General features: G+C 42.4%; 1 protein-coding gene across 1 annotated transcript in view; it reads left to right on the forward strand.

Moving 5' to 3' along the window:
• Positions 1-19,528, forward strand: part of FSHR (follicle stimulating hormone receptor) — a 2,004,148-nt gene that overhangs the window by 1,856,540 nt on the left and 128,080 nt on the right. The window contains exon 9 of the mRNA XM_085609366.1: positions 18,029-18,214. Within this exon, the coding sequence (XP_085465492.1) occupies positions 18,029-18,214 (186 nt within the window). The remainder of the gene's footprint in view (positions 1-18,028; positions 18,215-19,528) is intronic.

Here is a 19,528-nt window from a genome sequence, read left to right on the forward strand (position 1 = left end):
TGTCATGTGAGCACAGGCATGTTACCCTGGTTGCCTAAGCGAAGCTGTGTTTAAGGCTCGCCAGGAGAACACCACTTTAAAGCTACACGAGTGATTTTAATGAATTTTACTGTTATTTCATCACTGTTTGTTGCTGCTAATACTTGCTGCTGATTTTGCTAGTTTGCACAAGGGAATGTGAAGGGAGGTGGGGGATGTAACCGGCGGGCAGCCATCTTGAAGGTTAGCGGTCTAGTGACCGGAATGCAGGTTATTTAAGCTGCATGCTGATGCCGATGCGTGCAGCAGACGGGCCGCTGGCGCGCCGAAGGCGTGCCTAAGGCAAGACCATCTGCACCCGTCCACACTCAGACCGGGCTCAGAGCCAGTCCCCCTGGCCTTTTAGCCGCAGACATAATGAGCTATACTAAAGAAGTGCTATGCAGGCTGACTCCTGGTAAAGGAATGCAAAACTGCCCCCCTATCTCCCTTAAGGCTGAAGACAAAGGCATGGAAAGCACTTGCCCCAGTTGCCGGCTATACCTACCCCATGTCTTGGACTTGCCAGCCAATGGTCCAGTTGTTAGACCAGTCAAAAAGGCTAATGCAGCCAATGCAGGACCTTTAAAATGCATTTTATTTAATGCCAGATGACTAATCAAACATAGCTCAGAATGTGCGCTATTACTGGAGGAACTTGAGATAAAGTTGGCTTTTGTCACCAAGTCATGGACAGATAGTGCTTCTGAAACACATCTAGTGAAGGAAACTCCTCTAGGTTTCAACTGCTACACACTGGATAGACCACACAAGAAAGGGGAGGGTTAGCAGTTATCTACCATGATTCAGTGGAACCCATCTTTCAAGCTTTTAGTATTCACACAGCGCACTATGGGACCTTTAAAGGCATAATGCTCTACTGACCACCTGGCCCTAAAAGCGGTTTTCTGGACACATTAGGCTCCCTGCTTGAAGAAGGGTTATGCCTAGACTCCTACATGGTTTTGGGAGACTTCAATTTTTACTTCGAGGCTCTCCAGGATCTAGACACCGCCCGACTGGAGCAACTTATGGGGGCTGGAGACCTCAAGCAACTGGTGAAGGTTCCAGCCCATGATAAAGGGCACACTCTGGATGGGATATATTCCAACAACTGCGATTTAGTGTGCACCTCAGTTCTCCTTCTCTTGTGGTCTGATCACTGTGTGAGCCAATTTTAACTGATCAGCCACGAAGGCCATTTGGCCAGTACAAAGGTAACCCAGGAGATTGCAACCAGGGCCTGGGGAAGAGTGGATATTACGAAACTTGGAGATACTTTGAGTCGCTCAATATGTCCTATCCCCCTGGAAGTGGAAGTGGAAGAGGCCACACTAGCCTTTACACATTTGCTAGGTACAACTTGCAACTATTTAGCTCCTGAAAAAAAGTGGACTCCCAAACAGGCTCAACCCTCAGCACCATGGTAGCCTGAGGAACTCCGCGCTAAAAAAACTGGCCTGCAAGCAATTGGAACGGGCTTGGCGTAAAAGGTACACAGATGCGGATAAGGAAAGGTATAAACACAGTATTACAACCTATAAATAGTTACTATATGAAGTCAAAAAAAGGTTTTTCACAACACAAATAGCATTGGCCAAATCAAATTCGAAGGAACTTTTTTAAATTATTAAAAAACTTGCCACCCCGAACATCCCAAAAAGTCAGAGCAATCCTGAACTTTGTGAGAAATTAGCCGACTTTTTAAAACAAAAAGTAGAAATCATTTTTAATTTGTTTACACAAACTGACAAAAAGGGGCATGCCCGCCCGGTTACGGATGAATTGGACAGTTCCTGCCTTCCACAGGTGTTAGAACAATTTAAACTCCTAGGGATACCGGAAACTATCAAAATTCTGACTTTTATCCGCTCTGGAGCCCCCACCGATCCCTGCCCAGTGTGGATTATTAAGCAAATTCCAGAAGTCATTGGAACAGCACTCACACCACTGCTGAATGTTATATTCAGTTAAGGCATATTCCCTAAAATATGGAAAAAGGCCTCTGTCCTTCCCTTGTTGAAAAAACAGACCCTGGATCCAAAGGATCCTAACAGCTATAGGCCTATTTCACGGCTCCCATTCCCTGCTAAAATTTAGAAAAAGGCCATGAACACCCAACTTAGTGCATTTCTTCAGCTCAACAACTCTCTTGACCCATCCCAATATGGGTTCAGAGCAGAGCACAGCACGGAGTCTGCTTTACTTAAATCCATGGAGGAAATTAGAGAGGCCTTGGATAAGGGAGGCAGTGCTGTGCTGATCCTGCTGGACTTGTCGGCGGCCTTCGACATGGTCCATCACGAAGTGTTGATGGACCGATTGTCTGATATAGGATCAGAAGGACGAGCATGGAAACTCTTGCAATCATTTTTATCTGACAGATCACAAACTGTGGATCTCGATGGCAACAGGTCCAAACCTTTTTCCCTTCCATGTGGGGTGCCACAGGGCTCGTCACTAAGCCTGACGCAGGAGTCATTAGATCATTTGGCTTCCATCTTACCTCTTATGCTCTTATGCTGACGACACTCAAATAGTATTGTCATTGAAGGAAAGGATGGAAAAGGAAACCAGGGCACGTTTCCATGATTGTATCGGGGCCATCTCAGGCTGGATGTCCTCGAACTGCCTAAAATTGAACTCCAGCAAGACCAAAGTTAAAAAGTTCGGTAACAATCCACGTGGGTGGACTCCCGACTGGTGGCCAGAAGACCTCTGTGCCTGCCCACTACCCACTAGGAAAGCAAAAAACCTTGGGGTACCGCTAGACAATAAGCTCACTATGGGTGACCAAATAAGCCTCCTTTTTGGCCCTAAGAATTATAAGAAAAATTAAATTCTTCCTGTCTGATAACAGCCTCAAGACAGTGATAACGGCCATTATAATGTCGCAACTGGACTATTGCAATGGCCTATGTCTTAATGCTCAAAAGCAGCACATCAATCGGCTCCGACTAGCCCAAAACGCAAGCCAGATTGCTGTCAGGTACTCCAAAATTTGTCTCTGTAAAAAAGGAACTGAGACAACTTCATTGGTTCCCGGTGAAACAAAGGGTTCACTTTAAGGCACTTTGCACCATTTTTAAGGCCATCAATGGAACAGGACCGGACTTCCTTAGGCGTAAATACAAATGGTACATCCCGAGAAGAAGGTTACGTTTCACTGGAGCTAAATTTGCTCAAGTCCCCCATTTAAAAGAGTCAACTGGGGAGGCAGGAGCTTCATCAATTGTGCTTCCAGGGCATAGAACGAGCTTCCCTTCCATCTCAGGAATGCCCTGGATCTCCTTTCCTTTAGGAAGGGGCTGAAGACATGGCTCTTCTCTCAGTAGTACACATTCTTCTGTCCCTAGTAACCAGTGCTTAGCGCCAGGACACCCCAGGGTAACCGTGCGCTCTACAAGTGCGATTAACATAACAACATAACATGTGTGCACATATGCAGGCTGAGCATGTTTGACAACAGTCTTGTATCTGCACATGGGTAGCCTTTGTAGAAGGCACCCTTCAGGGATTGGTGATCGCCTAGTTTTGGCCTTATAATGTGAGTGGATATTCATAGTGCATATCTGTAATGACTGCTACAAAGTCTGTATGCTTTACAGAATTACACATTTTAGATGAAATATGTTCCAAAGCACAGTTTTGCTCTACTTAGGCCTAGAGATACAGGTCAGGCATCTGTCCAAAAATAAAAAAGAACCCTTGTGCATGATCCAAAATCACTTTTGTGATACCTGTACTCCTTAAGGCACTTGCAGGATTCTCATGTTTCCTTGGCTTAGCCCATAATGAAATGTCATGCCTTTAGCTCCCTTACTGTGCCAAGTTAATGACTATATGGGTTGGCAGCACGATCAAATGGCTCCCCACACAATAGAGCCTTTTGACAGTATTTGGAATTGTTCTTGGGAAAGCAATGAATGGGGAGGGATTATGTATGTGTGAATTATCTATTCACACTGTACCTGGCCTGAGAAGGCTCACTCTCATTGAATCAAAGGAGGACTGCCAGACCTCTGTAGCCAAACACAGGAGGGTCTCTCATTAGAGTTTTGGTAGGAAGGGATCAGTGTCAGTTGAGAGGTGGGCGCGAGGCTCTCAGTAAAAGTCTTTTCAAAAACCACTTCAAGCTGCCATGTTGAAATGCCATAGAATATGCAGCAGGGTTGGGGGCTGGAGTGCAGTGATGATGTGGCACCCCTAGGATTAGGTAGAGGTGCCTCACGTCTAGAACTTTCCATCCTGTCTTAAAAAACCCTGCACAAAAGAGAGACTGTGTAACACTTTCTAGTCCTGCGGAAGATCAGAAGAATACTCAGCCTGCTGTTTGTAGCCTGAGAAGATCCCTTAAGGACTTGACCTGTTCCCTTTAGTACCTTGGACAAAGAAGAGGTTTATCTGATCCACACTCCATCACAGTCAGGCTAAAATTGCACCTAGGTCCCAGCCTACCGTTTCCATAGCCTATCATTGTTGCTTAGTGCTCTTTGGCACTCTTTTACACATATATAATTTAATAATCTTCTCTCTGGTCCTCCTTCCCAGATTTCTGTTGTTTTGGTGTCATGTTTTTATTTAAAACTTATTGTGTTTGTCTAATTTAGTTTGGCATTTTTATTGTTTGGATTTCAGGTTTTATTACTGTTTGGATACTTTATAAATACTTTACACATTGCCTAAGTTAAGCCTGACTGCTCTGTGCCATAGCTACCAGAGGGCTGAGCTACCTTTAGTTTAGGGACTTTGGGGTTCACCCTGACACGTAAGTGTTATTATTACTTGGGATGGATGATTGCCCAACCCACAAAATAATCCACTTTTTTCACATCCAGTACATTTGTTGAGCTAGGTGAACATTCTAGTTCTACAATAGTGCTCTGTGATGTTCGCAAGTAGTCAGTAGGGGAAGAAGTCATTGTGATATGTGGGTTGCAACTGTAATGAATGAATGTCTCAGGTACCAGCTATGAATTTACGAGTAGACATCAGCAGGCTAGGAGCCAATCAAAATGCACCACTTTTGGTAGTGTATAGTTGTCTTATTTACAACAGTATTTAGTGCATAGAAATCATGATGCAGATGGAAGAACAATTCAATGGATGCGAAATAGTGTGATTACCATTTAAAATACGTTTAAAAAGTCTTATTTTCGGGATGGATGTATCCCTACCTGTCATTTGTATACTTGGTGAAAGCCAATACGAAAGTTTTTGAAAGAGGGTACATGTTATTTGTGAGAAAAGGCATCACACCTCTTTCTTCTGCACATTACCCTTCACTCAGTATTCAGGATCGCCTATGAGCACTGGGGAAGACATGTATGATATCCTACATGCAGAGTGGGCAAAGAAACAATTGCTAGGAAAGCTACCCTGAGCAGTTGCCAGTGGTTAATGTTTTTTCAATCATTCAGCCAATCATATTTTGTCTGTTTACATCGATTTAAACTGTTCCAGTTCACCTGAAAATCAGGACTGGACTGTTCCTATAGGAGCAGGGTCAAGACTGATTTGCATATGGCTGGATCCAAACTGAGGTGGCTTGGTGAGCACAGGAATGATGGGTTGGAATGCTACTCTGAACGATGGCCAGGGGTTAAACTTGATGCAAGCATTTTTCCTATCATATTTTGTGTGTTTGACTGTATGCCTTGCAAAGTGAACATCAACTGATTATTAAGTGTAACTCAACTTGTCATTGGCTTTGAAATGGCTTTAGATGATTTGTCTGCTGAAAACTATGTTGAATGTACCACAGGATCTAAACCAATCAAATTATAGTACTGCGATTGTTTTATAAGGACGTAAACGTGATCTTGGTTAATCTGGTATGTTGGCAAATGGAAATTAGCCGTTTAATAAATGGAATTGCCTGTATGGAATAAGGACCTTCAGAATGCTTCATATTAGCCATCATCTAATAAGTTATGACAATAGTTTGAAAGTTGCTCAGGGCTTAAAGGACAACTTTCTATAAAAATAATTTCCTTATTAACTCCCGTCGGCAAAACTACATACAGCTCAGAGTGGATACAAATAATGCTGAAAGAAGGCCACATTGTTGAGATGCAATTGAGCTCAAATGTAACTACAACTGCAAATAAGATGGACAAGCAGAAGCTACAGTTAAAGAATGTTCCTAGTTTTGAATGATTGAAAGAAAGTAGCAGGTTAGGCCAAATAATAGTCAGGTCCAGCATCCCTAAAGACCAATGTCACTGCCAGCCTTACACGGAGACCATTACTTCATTCTATGCTATTTAAGTAGCAATGCCAATCAAGTTCACGGGCAGCTCTATGACTGTCAGACAGATTCACTGCTACTGGCTATCTTCTTTATTAATCTAGTTCTAGCCATATAGAGAAATGTGGCATATCATCAGGAAGCAACTAAACATGAACTTCGGGAGGGGGGGGGCTAACACTCCCAGCAGGGGTGGCCGGCATGGCTCACGGGTGGAAGGGTGGGTGCCGGTGAGGCTCTTGCCCCTGCCAGATCCTGCGTCTTCTCTCCAGCTCTCCTGTGTCTAACTCCATCCCTAAGCCAATCACAACGCTCCAATGGAGCATTGTGATTGGTCTAAGTGCTGTAAAAAGTGCTCAGCCAGGGGCTGTAGGGGTGGGCATGTTGTCCATGAAGGCTTTAATGCAGCCTGCATGGAGAACAGGGGAATGAACATCACTGTTTTGGGCGGCCCAAGAAGGCTGACCAAACAGTTGTTGCGCATAGGAGTGTCTACCACTCCTCCCCTGCAATTCCCCTGCCCTCTCACGCAATGCCGCAGCGGGAGGACAAAATAAAATGATAATAACATTCTGTTATTATAATTACATTTTTTCCTTTCTTTGCTGCTCTTGGCAGTGGGGCGACGCGTGTAAGAGCCGCCACTGACTCCCAGCCAGGGCTGGCCCTAGCAATGGTCGCACAGGGTGGAACAGTCTTTTTTGATGCCCGTCCCCCATTTTCTCTTTCTCCATGAATTCCTTCACTACCACTCACCAACAATGCAACTTATCTCTCTATAGCACCTTTCTGACAAACATTTATTTTTTTGTATTCTAGCCCTACTCATAGTTTACTCACACTCAGTTCTGTGATCTGCATGGTACACGTTCTTTGTAGCAGGCACATTAACCCTCTGTGCTGTGTGCCCAGGACTGCCCATTTGATTGCACGGTGAGCGATGCAACAGTGCTAAAGTAGGGTAAGATGAGTGACTGCAGGGTGAGTGAGGTAACCATATGAATTTGGGTGTGGATGTAAGTGCAGAGTGGGAAGAATGAATGCATGGTTATTGATGGGCTTGTTTGCGTGAGATTGCAGATTGAGCAGTGAGGGGGACAGTTGAGTGAAGTGTCACATGAGTGCTGGGTGAGTAGTGTGCTTGTGTGACTTCAGGGTGAGGTACAGGGTGAACAGCGCAAGTGCATTGTGAGTGCAGAGTGATCACTGTGAGTGCAGGGTGAGCGGGTGAATTGTGTGAGTCCATGGTGATCGGTGTGAGTGCATTGTGATCGCTGTGAGTGCAGGGTAAGCATGAAAGTGAAAGGCGAGAATGAGGAATGAGTTGTCTGAATGTAGGGTGGTTTCCCAGATACTTGAAGTAACTCAGCATGTTATTGATGGCAGTGTAGGGTTTCAGATATAAGTTGAACAATTGCTATAATGGCATTAATCAGGGATCGAGGGTGGAGGAAAAAAATAATGTGCTGATTCTGCAACAAACTTTCAGTCTTATGATTGGGTTGCCAGCTCATTATTGTGATGTCCACAATGGTACAAAAATAAACAGTCACCTAAAGATGTATTTTCAGCACTTATATGTGCATACTTAGAACAGCAAATTTAAATAGAAAGCACTTTTAATTGTGTTCCAGGGCTCCCTGGATGATCCATGACTGATAATTAAAGGGAACAAAGACAGAAAAGCCACATTACAAATTAATACATACTTTTTTTATGTATAACCCTATTTAGTGTCAAGACAAGGTATTTGCAGGCTCTTTAATCAAAACATGGGTGGCATTTTTCTTTTGAAACCCTACTTTATATTCCTTTTCATGAAATGCATTCTCACACTACAACAGTAAATGTAAAATGCAAATGTAAGGGATAGGCAGAGTGGGGGGCTCAGGGATTACTGGAACCAGAAAAAAAACTAAGCCTCTGTAACCAATTAACAAAGGAATGTAAATATGCAAATGGTCTTTAAAGACTTGTAAAAAACGTGGGTGTGCTGGAGATAAGACTCCAGACACTGCCCAGCCAAGCCCACAGCAGCTCGAGCTGCAGCAGCGCCCAGGCTGAGGCACATGACGTGGGTGGGGGGGATGAAGCTCTTTCAGCCCTATGGGCATTGCTAGGCTGCATACCATGTATCCAGCTGAGCAAAGACCAAACTACGACTCAATCAACTGATTTTTGTTTTAAATGTTATGGCATTGGGAAGCATATGAGGTATTGGATTAGGCCGTTGTGGTCCTAAATCATTCCCTTTATTTATGAAGGGTATCAGTAGGTATAATTTACAACAAAGAATGGCCACCTCCAATTGATGTAAGATGGATGTACAGTCCCACATTCCCATACATTAACATCTCTCTGTGTTCTTTCAAAATACATGGTGCAGGCATTTGAGTGCTCACTCGTTCTGAGGTGGATGTGTAGTAACATCTGCTATCAATAGTGCTGCGAACTGTCAATTTTGTGTCAATAATACATGACCAGGATAATATTATTATTATTATTATTTATTCCATTCCGACTCATCCATGTCATGTAGACGTCATTGTCACCATAACATTTAAAACATACATCTTTCTGAATTCTAAATGAAGAATTTCATTGCACTTTCTCCCAATACGTATTTTAAAGTTAATTACTATTGCAACTTTGTACTACAAGAGTTCTCTTCTCCCACATGACAATCAGTTTTTTCTCCTACTGAGATAAATGGGTGATCTCTCCTTTACCGGTAGGTAAGTGGCATTTGATTTGTTTAGGTTTATCAGCCTAATATATGTTTTCATTAATGAACTGTTGGTGCAATGACACTGCAGCACCAGATACCATCTTCCACACAGCATGGGGTGGTCTATCCAGAGTTTTACACAACAAAATGGAGCTGATCCTGCCCCTGTGGACCGTGGTATTCCACACTTGTGCCTCTATGTTCAGTCATCCAAACTGGGGTAGGGAATACAATTGAAATCCACAGTTTCATCACAGATTCTCTTTTGTGGCAGTCTGTGCCTGCTCTTTTCACCTTTGGAATCCTACTATTTCTGAAAGCCAGATCCATCATTCTGGCTAATGTACATTTAACTTCCAACCAGGACCCTATGTTCTTGACCTGGTTGTAATCCTCAATACATTATTAACAACTAAATGAAATACAAGATAATTTTTTTAATTGTTTTCACTATGAAATCAAAACAAAGGGTCTTGATTACCTCCCACTCTGACTGTGACAGAACTTCAATATACTGATCTTCACAACTCTTGCAACATTGCCTAAATTGTCGATTTCTTCTCATGAATGGACAACTGAAGTTATTGCACAATCTTTAAAGGACTCACATGATTGCGCGTCATACCATACAGGTGGCACCTGGGATTTCAGTGTTGCAAATTTCTGATCCAAGCTATTTACTTAACTATTTATCAGCTCAGCCTTACCCTGTAACTTCTCCAAGAGCCCTCTATCATCCGCACTTTATAATCAATATTTCTGTTTTAGAGTTCCAACCTTTTAGCAGGTCATAGAGCAGTAATGTACCTTGAGATAAAGTGGTCTTACAAGGACTGTCCACGACTAGATACTTCTGCACTGCAGGACGATGCTGAGAAATGTTGTCTTTTCCATCCGTTTGATTTTTATCCTTTAGAGATTGGACACAGCTTCAGGATACCACACAACTGGCATGAGGGTTCCCCCAGCACTCAGACAAATTCTTAAGCTAAGGCCATAGTCATGCTGTGGGGAAAGAAATAGAGTATTACAGGCCTCACACAGACGTCCTACTAAGCTGGACTTCTCAAGTCCCTCCATTGCCACAAAGGTGTATGAATGACAACTAGACTACCTAGGGCCTACCTTAAGGTTAAATTATATGTAATAGAACTTGAGTTTATGGCTTGGCAATTAGTTATGAATGCAAAGTCAAAGTGGCAGTAAATTGCACACCCAGACACTGCAGTGGCAGGCCTGAGACAGGTTTGAAAGGCTACTGGTGGGGGTGGCACAATCAGTGCTGCAGGTACACTAGTAGCATTTAAATTACAGGTCCTGGGTATATTGTATACCACTTTACAAGGGGCGTTCAAGCACACTAAATATGTAAATTATGTGAAGACCAATCACACACTTTGTTTAGGGAAGAAGCACATGCACCTTAGCACTGATTTCATAAAGTGCTCAGAGTCCTAATGGCCAACAACAAAATAAAGCAAAACGTGGAGGTTCAAAGCAAAGATTTGGAGGAAAACCACCCTGAGGATGATAGGTCTAACAGACACCCTACCCATTGTCATTGCAGCTGTTTAGACTTCCTCCTTTCTTTTTGTCTCAAAGTTTCAATGGCGAGTTCATTGTTTGATTCCAATAAATGTTACTGAGGGCTTTGGCGGTCTTGGAGCAGGCCATCACTCTAGTGTACCACTCCAAGAACCCCAAACCCATAATCTGTCCTCCCGCCGTATTCGTATTGGACTACAGGTCAGCCGGTCCTGCAGTGGTGGTCCCACAGTGGTGCCTTTCAAAGGCTCATATCTGAGCCTTAGAAGGCACTGCATCCTCTGAGGCAAAAGGAGGCCACACTTTTTATGGCGGGCTCACCACCATGAAAACTGTGGCGGTGAGGAAACTCGTAATATGCTTGGTGGTGCTGCTGTGGCACCAGCAGCATATTGCAAGCCTCATACTGCTGCAAGAATCATGGATCCCTGGCAGTAGCAGCATCCAACTACCCAGCTTGGAATATGGCGGTTGGACCGCTGGTGCATCAGTAGCCGCACCACCACCACAGGTTTGGTGGTCCATTGGACCGCCAAATCCGTATTCAGCCCCTGAGTAAGTGTTCAAGGGAAATTTATTTCCATTTAAATTTTCTCCTAATCTCTAGTGCATGAACAAGCCTTTCAAGAATTGTTTATTTAGTGGTTCCTTTCTTGTTCATGCCTACCACCATCCATTACAGTTCATATCTGTTGGAAATTGGGTTATTAGTTTAAAGAATGTGAGGCCTGTGCAAGTAACAGGCTCAAAATTTCCCCCTACTGGGAACCAAGCACCTCACTGTAGCACTTAACTCTCTCAGGGGTGCGAAGAACAACGGTCTAAGGCCTACTCTGGGAAGGTGGAGTGGGCTAGTAATCCCCATTCGCTTGCACACAAAATAATCCTAAACAACTGATTGTCCAGTCAGTGTTTTTTCTTTGAAAAAGGAAAAGGAAATATATCACACATACAACACTAAAAACTACACATTTATATATATATATATATATCAATCAGAGGAAATTACCTTTGGTGACATTCTGAAATCACGTTTCACTTTTAATGGGTTATGTCCCCCTAAAATCACAATACCCCCCACCCATACCATATGGAACATCACAACATAATGGGGTGTCATGTCAAAATAAAACAGTCCTATCAGCTTTGTCAAGGGTCATCACAACAATAGCAGAGTGCAAGGCTGTTGGCTTTGTCAAGGGTCACTATGTTAAAATATAAGACGAGCCTATTGGCTTTGTCAAGAGTCACCTCACTAAAAAAAAACATTAATCTACATGTTAAAAGCAACAATTATATTACTTTAATCACTGGTGATGTTTAAATGCAGTCAATACTGTCAATAAAGCATTGCAATGTTGGTCAAAACCACTATTAGCAGTTTACCATCTATAAAACATTTAAAATGAACATAACATATGTCTGATTTTTTCTTATACACCTTTAGCCCACATAAACTACAGCCAAAGAACCAACCACTAGAGGCCCCCAGACTTCCAGGCTGTAGAACACAAATTCCATCTTTAGGAATGCTTGAAAATAGTGAAAACGTCTCCCTAAGTTATGCATCCTTTGAACTGGGAGTAGGGTTAATTTTTAAATGACTATTAGGGGGGCTACTGCACTCACCACAGCCCCACAGTACTTGACATTTACTTTGGTGGTGCCCCTGCCCTCCTGGGGCCACCAGAAACAGAACAACATATGCACATTGCATCCTGCACAGCATTATAGGGCACATCCTCCATGGAGCAGTGAATATTATGGTAGCAGTACTCCCGCTGCTCTGGAAATCCACATTTTTTCATTTTTAACTCCAAATCCTTGGTGCCGTTGCCCATTGTAAATGCAGGTGCAGGCAACTGTGGGGGCAGCTGAAGGAGCCCAGCCCTGACTGTCCTAGCCAGCACCACACCTGGCCAGCACTTGCTGGTCGCAATCTTTAATGATGAATAGCTCCCGCTCCATTTGGATGATTTCAATGATCCTGGGCTCATTTTTCTCCTGGTGGTGAGCTCTAGCCACCAGGACTGTTTCAGCAGGCATCCTGGCACCAAAAAGGATGCTCTTTGTGGGGAACTGGTTTCACTGGCTCCCTGTGCCACCTTCCTCCTTAGCCTGGCTACTGGTGCTCCCTGGGTTTGGCTTTGGACTGGCTAGTGAAACAAAAAGCTGGTGTTAGGTCTATTTGTGTTTGCTGGGGAAGACCCCTTCGAAGTGTAATCAGGGCAGGGCCCAGCTCTTCCCCACCTATTCTGTCAAGAAGACCCACTCCCCTCTACACCCAGGCTGTTTTGTGCACTTTCTGACTTCAATATGCATTTCTCAGTTCAGTTGGAGACCCACCACCAGCCCCGGAAGCTCGATACTACCTGAAACCTTGGGCAGACATATGCCAAGTTTCTAAAAGTATTAAATATAATGGGGTTGCCCAGTGTCCCTCAGAACCTGGGTATGCAATTTTAAAGACCACAAAGGCAAAGTCTAATGTCCTGTGTCAGTTATCCTAAAATAGATAACGATGATAATCAGTTATTCCGAACTTTTGAATTCAGACATTTGATGTTGTATGTTTTTATTGTTTCATGTATTTTGTATATAAACACTGGGATGTGTATATTCGCACCATGTATGTAATCTATGTTTTTCCAAATGAAAAGCAAATATGTAAAGGAAATTGCTTGATTGAAAGTAATGTTGGTTAATTGACAATGAATATACCAAACTAGAAATTGCCTCTTATGTTGTGTGGTATACATTTAATTTTGCTGTTTACTAATTTTTGCAAAATAATTAAGCATTTTAGTGGCTACATTCAGTGGGAGGTGATATTAATTGCTAGTCTTGATTATTAAGACATTCCATACTCTTAAAAAGAGATCATTTAGTGATCCTTTGATAAAGATGTTGATTGTTCAACATTTGCTCACAATTCTCAGCTAAGTATTGCAGGACTTGACAGAACCCATTGTAGTCTTTAAAACTTTCTAAAAGTGGCATTTATAAATTAAAAATCCAACTCCACAGTTAAAGAGGTCTTTTAATTGTAACTCAAAAGAGTATAAGAAGTATTTTTCTAGCTGCAACTAATCAGAATTTAGCACACCAGCCAACCTTGCTAGAGTAAATATCATTTTGGGGGCTATTGCACTGTAAAAACATGTTCAACATAAATTTCAACATGTCCAACATTTATATATCTGCCATTATGGGCAATAAGGCCTACATATGGATGACATTATTATTTAAAGGTAGGTTTAGGCCTATCATAAGGGGTATTTTGGCAGATCAAATTTGCAGTTTAAAACTGCCACAGGCAGGTTGCTTGTGTGCAGCTACCAGGCTGCGTATGACTGTAATCTGTCCTGTGCAGATGTTGCCTGTGTGCACATGCATGTGCACGGTTGTTCACGTTCACTTTGCAGTCCAATTTACCATGCAATTACTGAGAGTGAGTCTCATGTAGGGAGATTCACCCAAAATAAAGGTCCTAAGCCGGGAGATCAGAAAGCTAAAATTCTGGGCAAACTAAATGAGCTGAACTGATTTACAACATGTAAGAAATTGGGTTACTGGTTGAAGGGGTAAACCCCAACTCAAACAGCAGCCGTAAATCTTGTCAGGGGGAAGCCTCACGCAAACCCCAAATTAACCTGTGCTCAACCCTATGGTAGCTCAGCACAAAGCAGTCAGGTTTTACTTAGAGGCAATGTGTAAAGTTTGTATGCAGCACTTCAACCAAAAATAAAGTGAAAACACAACACAAGAAAAATCCCACACCAATTTAGAAAAATAGAGTACATTTTTTAAATGATTTGAGATCAAAATGACAAAAATATAATCAGTAGAAAAGGAATTATGCAATTTTAAAGATTCAAGAGAAAAATTGTTTTTAAAAGATCTAAGTACCAACTGTGGTTATCTGATTGTGCCGGACCAGGGTAGTTACATGTTCAGGCTGACCATGCTGGAGCACGGGCCACACACAGGGAACAATGTAGGTCCACTGAACCAAGTACCTCAAATCCTGGTTGCAGAGTGTTGCGAGATCCCACGTCGAGGGTGCGCCACGCAGTGTTGGATGTGAGGAGCTGTGGGGCTGCAATGGTAGTTCTTGCATCAAGATTGTGTTGTGGAATAGCAGCTCATAGCAGCTGTGGGGCTGCGAGAGAAGTCTTGCACCTCGTATGTGTTGTGCAGGGCAGTACAAAAGAACTGCGATGTCCTGCATCAGGGATATGTCGCACAGAGGTGGTTCTGGTGCGAGGCAATGTGTTGCTCTGCAACGGTACTACTTGGACCACAGCTGGGCTGGTAGGGTATCTTTAGGCCCAGTTCCAAGGGTCCATGACTGGAGTGGCACCACTTGAGGGGGTAAGATTCACACCAGACAAAATCCTGGTGCTGCATTCAAGATGGTTGGAGCTTTTTCTGTCCCTAAGACTCTCATCCGGAGGACAGCCAACTAGCCTTTGGAGTCACTCTGCTGGTCCTGCGTTCCAGATGAAGGTCTAGTCTTTTTCAATCAGACAGCAGGGCAACATGGTAACAGGACAGCAGTGTAGCAGTCCTTCTTGCAGCAGAGCAGTACAGCAGTCCTTCCGAGTCTTCCACAGGTCTGGAGATGTACTGAAGAGTTGGATCTGAAGGTCCTCTATTTATCTTAGGTGCCAGCTTTGAAGTAGGAGAAATTTCTAAAAGATTCCACTCTCAGAGGTTCCAGAATTTCTTGTCTCTCTGCCCTAGACCCATCTGATCTGATGGCATAAGAGACTAGTGTCAAAAACCTTTTGAGTGTACACAGGCAGAGTCTTTGTGATTTGCAAGTTTGGTAGGTGACAGCTCTGCCAGTCAAGTCAGAGATGGCCCATCCTGCCAAAACCTATCCCCCCTTTGTCTCATTGTCTGGGAACATTACACAAAGACCAACTGCCAGCTACTTCTAGTCATGTGACCCAGGATACAACCTTCAGGCAATAAATGGTTAGGACAAGAAAATGCCAACTTTCTAAAAGTGGCGTTGTTAGAATGGTGACTTATAATCCATCTTTATCACTAAAGGGGGTTTAAATTGCTATTCTTTAGACACCAAACTCGATTTTCCTACCTGCTACCAATCGGAAGTTACTAAGTATTAAATGTCATACGGTAAACCAAAGTCATCCAATGGATAGGTACTCATTGTAGTAGTGAAAAATGAATTTAAGAGTTTTTCACTACCAGCACATGTAAAAGTACATTTCCAACTTTTTGAATACACTACACCCTGCCCTATGAGCTTTTTAGGGCCTCCCCTAGGGTGACTTGTATGTATAAGAAAGTAAGATTCAGGTGTATTTTGACAGGCTGAAATGGTGCACACACAGGCTTCAATGGGGGCCTGAGACATGGTTTAAAAGGCTTCTTAAGGGGGTTGCATTATAGGTGCTACAGGCCCAATACTGGCATTTAATTTACAGGCCTTGGGTACATTTGACCGATTAAAGGTAGTAATATGTCCCGGGAGTGGTCCGTCCTAGTTCAATGAGTAATATCCAATTAGATTCAGATGTCTAAAAATGGGAAACCCCTAACCCATTGAGACAAGGTACATACATTGGGTGAAGGAGAGGGCTGGATAGCTAAGTCATTTTGTTTGGATATATTTCCAAAATGGATAAATAAGTCCAAAGTAGGCCGTGTTTTTTATTGTTAATATTTTTGTGATAGCCCAGAGCAATTCTTCCAGAGCAAAGCAAGAAGTATAACCATACAATATGATTTAGTTATCTAGCTCTGTCATTTACTCAATTCAGGCCCAAGGGACATGTAGTACCATTTTACTAGGAACATACAAGTAAATTAAATATTGTTAAATTCAATATGCCAATTGGGTGTAAGTCAATCTTACCATGTTTTAGGGAGAGAGCATAAGCACTTTAGTACTGGTCAGCAGTTAAACACCATTATTAAACTACCTTTCTAGGTAGATGACCATGAGTCAATTTTAAATCACTTAGACTTTTTCACCTCACTGAAAAAAACTGCTCCGCTGTAATCAGGCATCGAAGGACACCTTGGAGGTACGCAGCTTCCAGGGAGAGAACCCAGTGATAAAGCATGTCACCAACAACGTTGGTGAGTGAGGGTTTTCTAAAGAAACCCTTAGGGTTCCCCCATTTTGCTGAGAGTTAGAGACTCTTTAGGAACTCTTGATAGGTAATCAGGGTACTCGCTCTTGTTGTCTGGTATATATAGTCAAACGAAGATGACAAGTTTTCATTCTCTCTCTCTTCTTCTTGTTTGTGATATTGAGAAGCACCATATTCTGGATGTCAGTGAAATGGGGAGTCGCATCTGTTGACCGTGTTCCAGCTCCCTTCCTGCCTCCTCTTCACTCTTGATTACACATAGGCTCGCTCACTAACACTGTTTCTGTGTAGTCCATGCATTCTATTAATTAACAGCAGTGATAAAAACACACCCTACGGCACTTACCAAATCTTCCATGCTGTGCCTTTCATTTCAGTAATTGATACTGCATGCTCATGTAAAGTTATGTGGCTGCAGGAAGTGTCCCGTTTGTAACAACCTTTAGACTTGTATGGGTAAAAAAAGAGATGGTACTGTATTACAGGTTATTAGAATGGCAACGGTGTCTATTTGCTGCCCTGGCTATCAGCTAGCTCCAAGCCCACCATTTTAGCTACATCCTTAGTTACAGTGACATACCCTCAAACACCACTTACACACACTCCTTCCAGCCCACTGCATCCACCTACAAGCTCAGCTCCTCCCGAGTTCTGCCCGATGCCCCGCCAATTTCTCTTTGTTACCCCTTGTTCTGGGGGTCCACATTACCTGGGCTACCTGCTCTGCACTGTAAGCTTGCCATCGTTGAAATTCAAAAGAAGCTCAACCCACCTTAAAAAGGGCCAAATTGGGTGCAAGTCATGCCAAAAGCGCTCAAAACAAACCAAACCTACCTAATCACAAGAAATGGTTAAAATAAGCAACACATTTAAGAGCAGGGTGTTGTGAGGACCCATAAACTCTGCTGTGCGGCGGTTAGCTGAGTTTTTGCCTATATCTACACTCCAAGTGGAGCAAAACTCCACAAACTCTGCTGGCGGAGCAAAGTTTACTTCCCTCCCTTAACTCTAATGCCATTTGTTGCCGCAAATTAATTTGCACCTTATAAGTGTGTTTATAGTAAAAAGCTACCCATATCCATGTTTCTCTGCATTAAATAAATTATTTTTCCCCCCTTCAACATTCAATTTATTAAATTAACTCTGCACTATGAATGTGTTAAGCAATACTAAGCCCAAAAGTGGTAAAACAGTGTAGAATCAATTTAACTCTTTGGAAACTATATTTCTAACAGTGCATTTATGCTGTTAAAGAATGGTTTTGCTTGGATCTGCATTTTGAATTGTGCACAGGTTATGAAATGATTTTATGAACTCTATAAATAATATATAAGGATGTTTTCCTTCTTTCCAAAGGGACATTTCAAGAACAAGGATTAATTTTCTGCCTAACAATGGATTAGAAAACATCAAGAAATTCAGAGCCAGGTTCAACTACTACTTAAAAAAACTGCCGCCTTTGGAAAAGTTTGCTGAGTTGATTGAGGCAAATCTTACTTATCCAAGCCATTGCTGTGCATTTGCAAACAGAAAAAGAAAGAAGTAAGTATAGACAGTTTGTTTCAATCTTCATTTAAATTTGGTGCATTTCTTTGCATCACGCATCTAAAACAAATTCACATAAGTAATGGCAAACAATTTACATTTCAATAGACATTGATTCAGTCTATTTATGTATATATTTAAGCATATGGTATTTCTATGGAGCACACCTAGCCAAAAGGCAGCAGTGTACTTCTCATTATCAAAGACCAGCAAAAAGTCAACAATTAGTAGGAGGAAGCTGGGTAGTCGATGATTAATGCATTGTGATGTAAGAGGTGAGTATTCAACTATTTCCTAAATCAGAGCAGCGATGGGGCAGTACTGTTGGCTATGGGAATGGGTTTGTGGATCCTGGATGCACAAACAGGAAATGCATGCTATTTCGTTTTTTCATGTTTTTAGTGTTTCTGTTAGGATTTTGTATGAATTGTTTGTGCAAATATATATGCAATGTACGGTAACGTTGACAGTTTAGTCCAGTTAATGATGATTGACGATTAGATGCTTGAGAGTCGTGAAAACCAATCAAGGCCTTGAAAGGATCACTTCTTCTTGACCTTGACCAGTGCCTTTACTGTAATACTATGGCCCTGTCACTTTTAACCTCATTCAGACTCTTGTTCATAGAAATCCTGCATTATTTATCCTTTTGAATGTCAGTCCAATGTTTAACACCTTGTTGAGAGCCCTGAGTCTTACCATTTAGACCCCAGCACTGAGCCTTGTTCATAGAACTCTACGTTAGATATGTCAGGCCAGAGTCTTGACTTGCACAGGTCAGTTTGGTGAAAACACAAAGGTTAATAATTTGTCTAGGAGCCCCATGATTGTTATATACTCCGGTGAACAACAACACCACCAAGATGTACTGCTGCTTCTTCCTGTCTGAGAAATTAGGTCAATCTATTTTCCTCCTCAAAAAGACAATGATTTTCAGGACACAATTCAAAGCTACAATGCTTTTCAAGAAACAAAAGGAAAAGTAAAGCAAACCTTATGATGTATCCATGGCCTGTAGAGTGTTTGAAAGATTTGTGGTCTATAGTGTTATGCCCTTCTTGGAAGTGGTTTGGGTACAATTATATAAGGGATAAAGTACCCCGGCCGTACATTATTAGAACATTGCAAGTCACCGAGGAGTTCCATAACCATATGTCGGCCTCATTCCTTTATAAGTTTATGGAGCCATGAGGTCACTTGCAATATACTTATCATGTACCATCACCTTTCCCACGAATCACTTACAGCATTGGTGCATAGCTCTTTCATATGAAAGAGTGAACATGTTTGCAAACATGAAGAATAAAAACA

The sequence above is a fragment of the Triturus cristatus genome, chromosome 6, assembly GCF_964204655.1.
Source record: "Triturus cristatus chromosome 6, aTriCri1.1, whole genome shotgun sequence".
In the NCBI taxonomy this organism is placed as follows: Eukaryota; Metazoa; Chordata; class Amphibia; order Caudata; family Salamandridae; genus Triturus; species Triturus cristatus.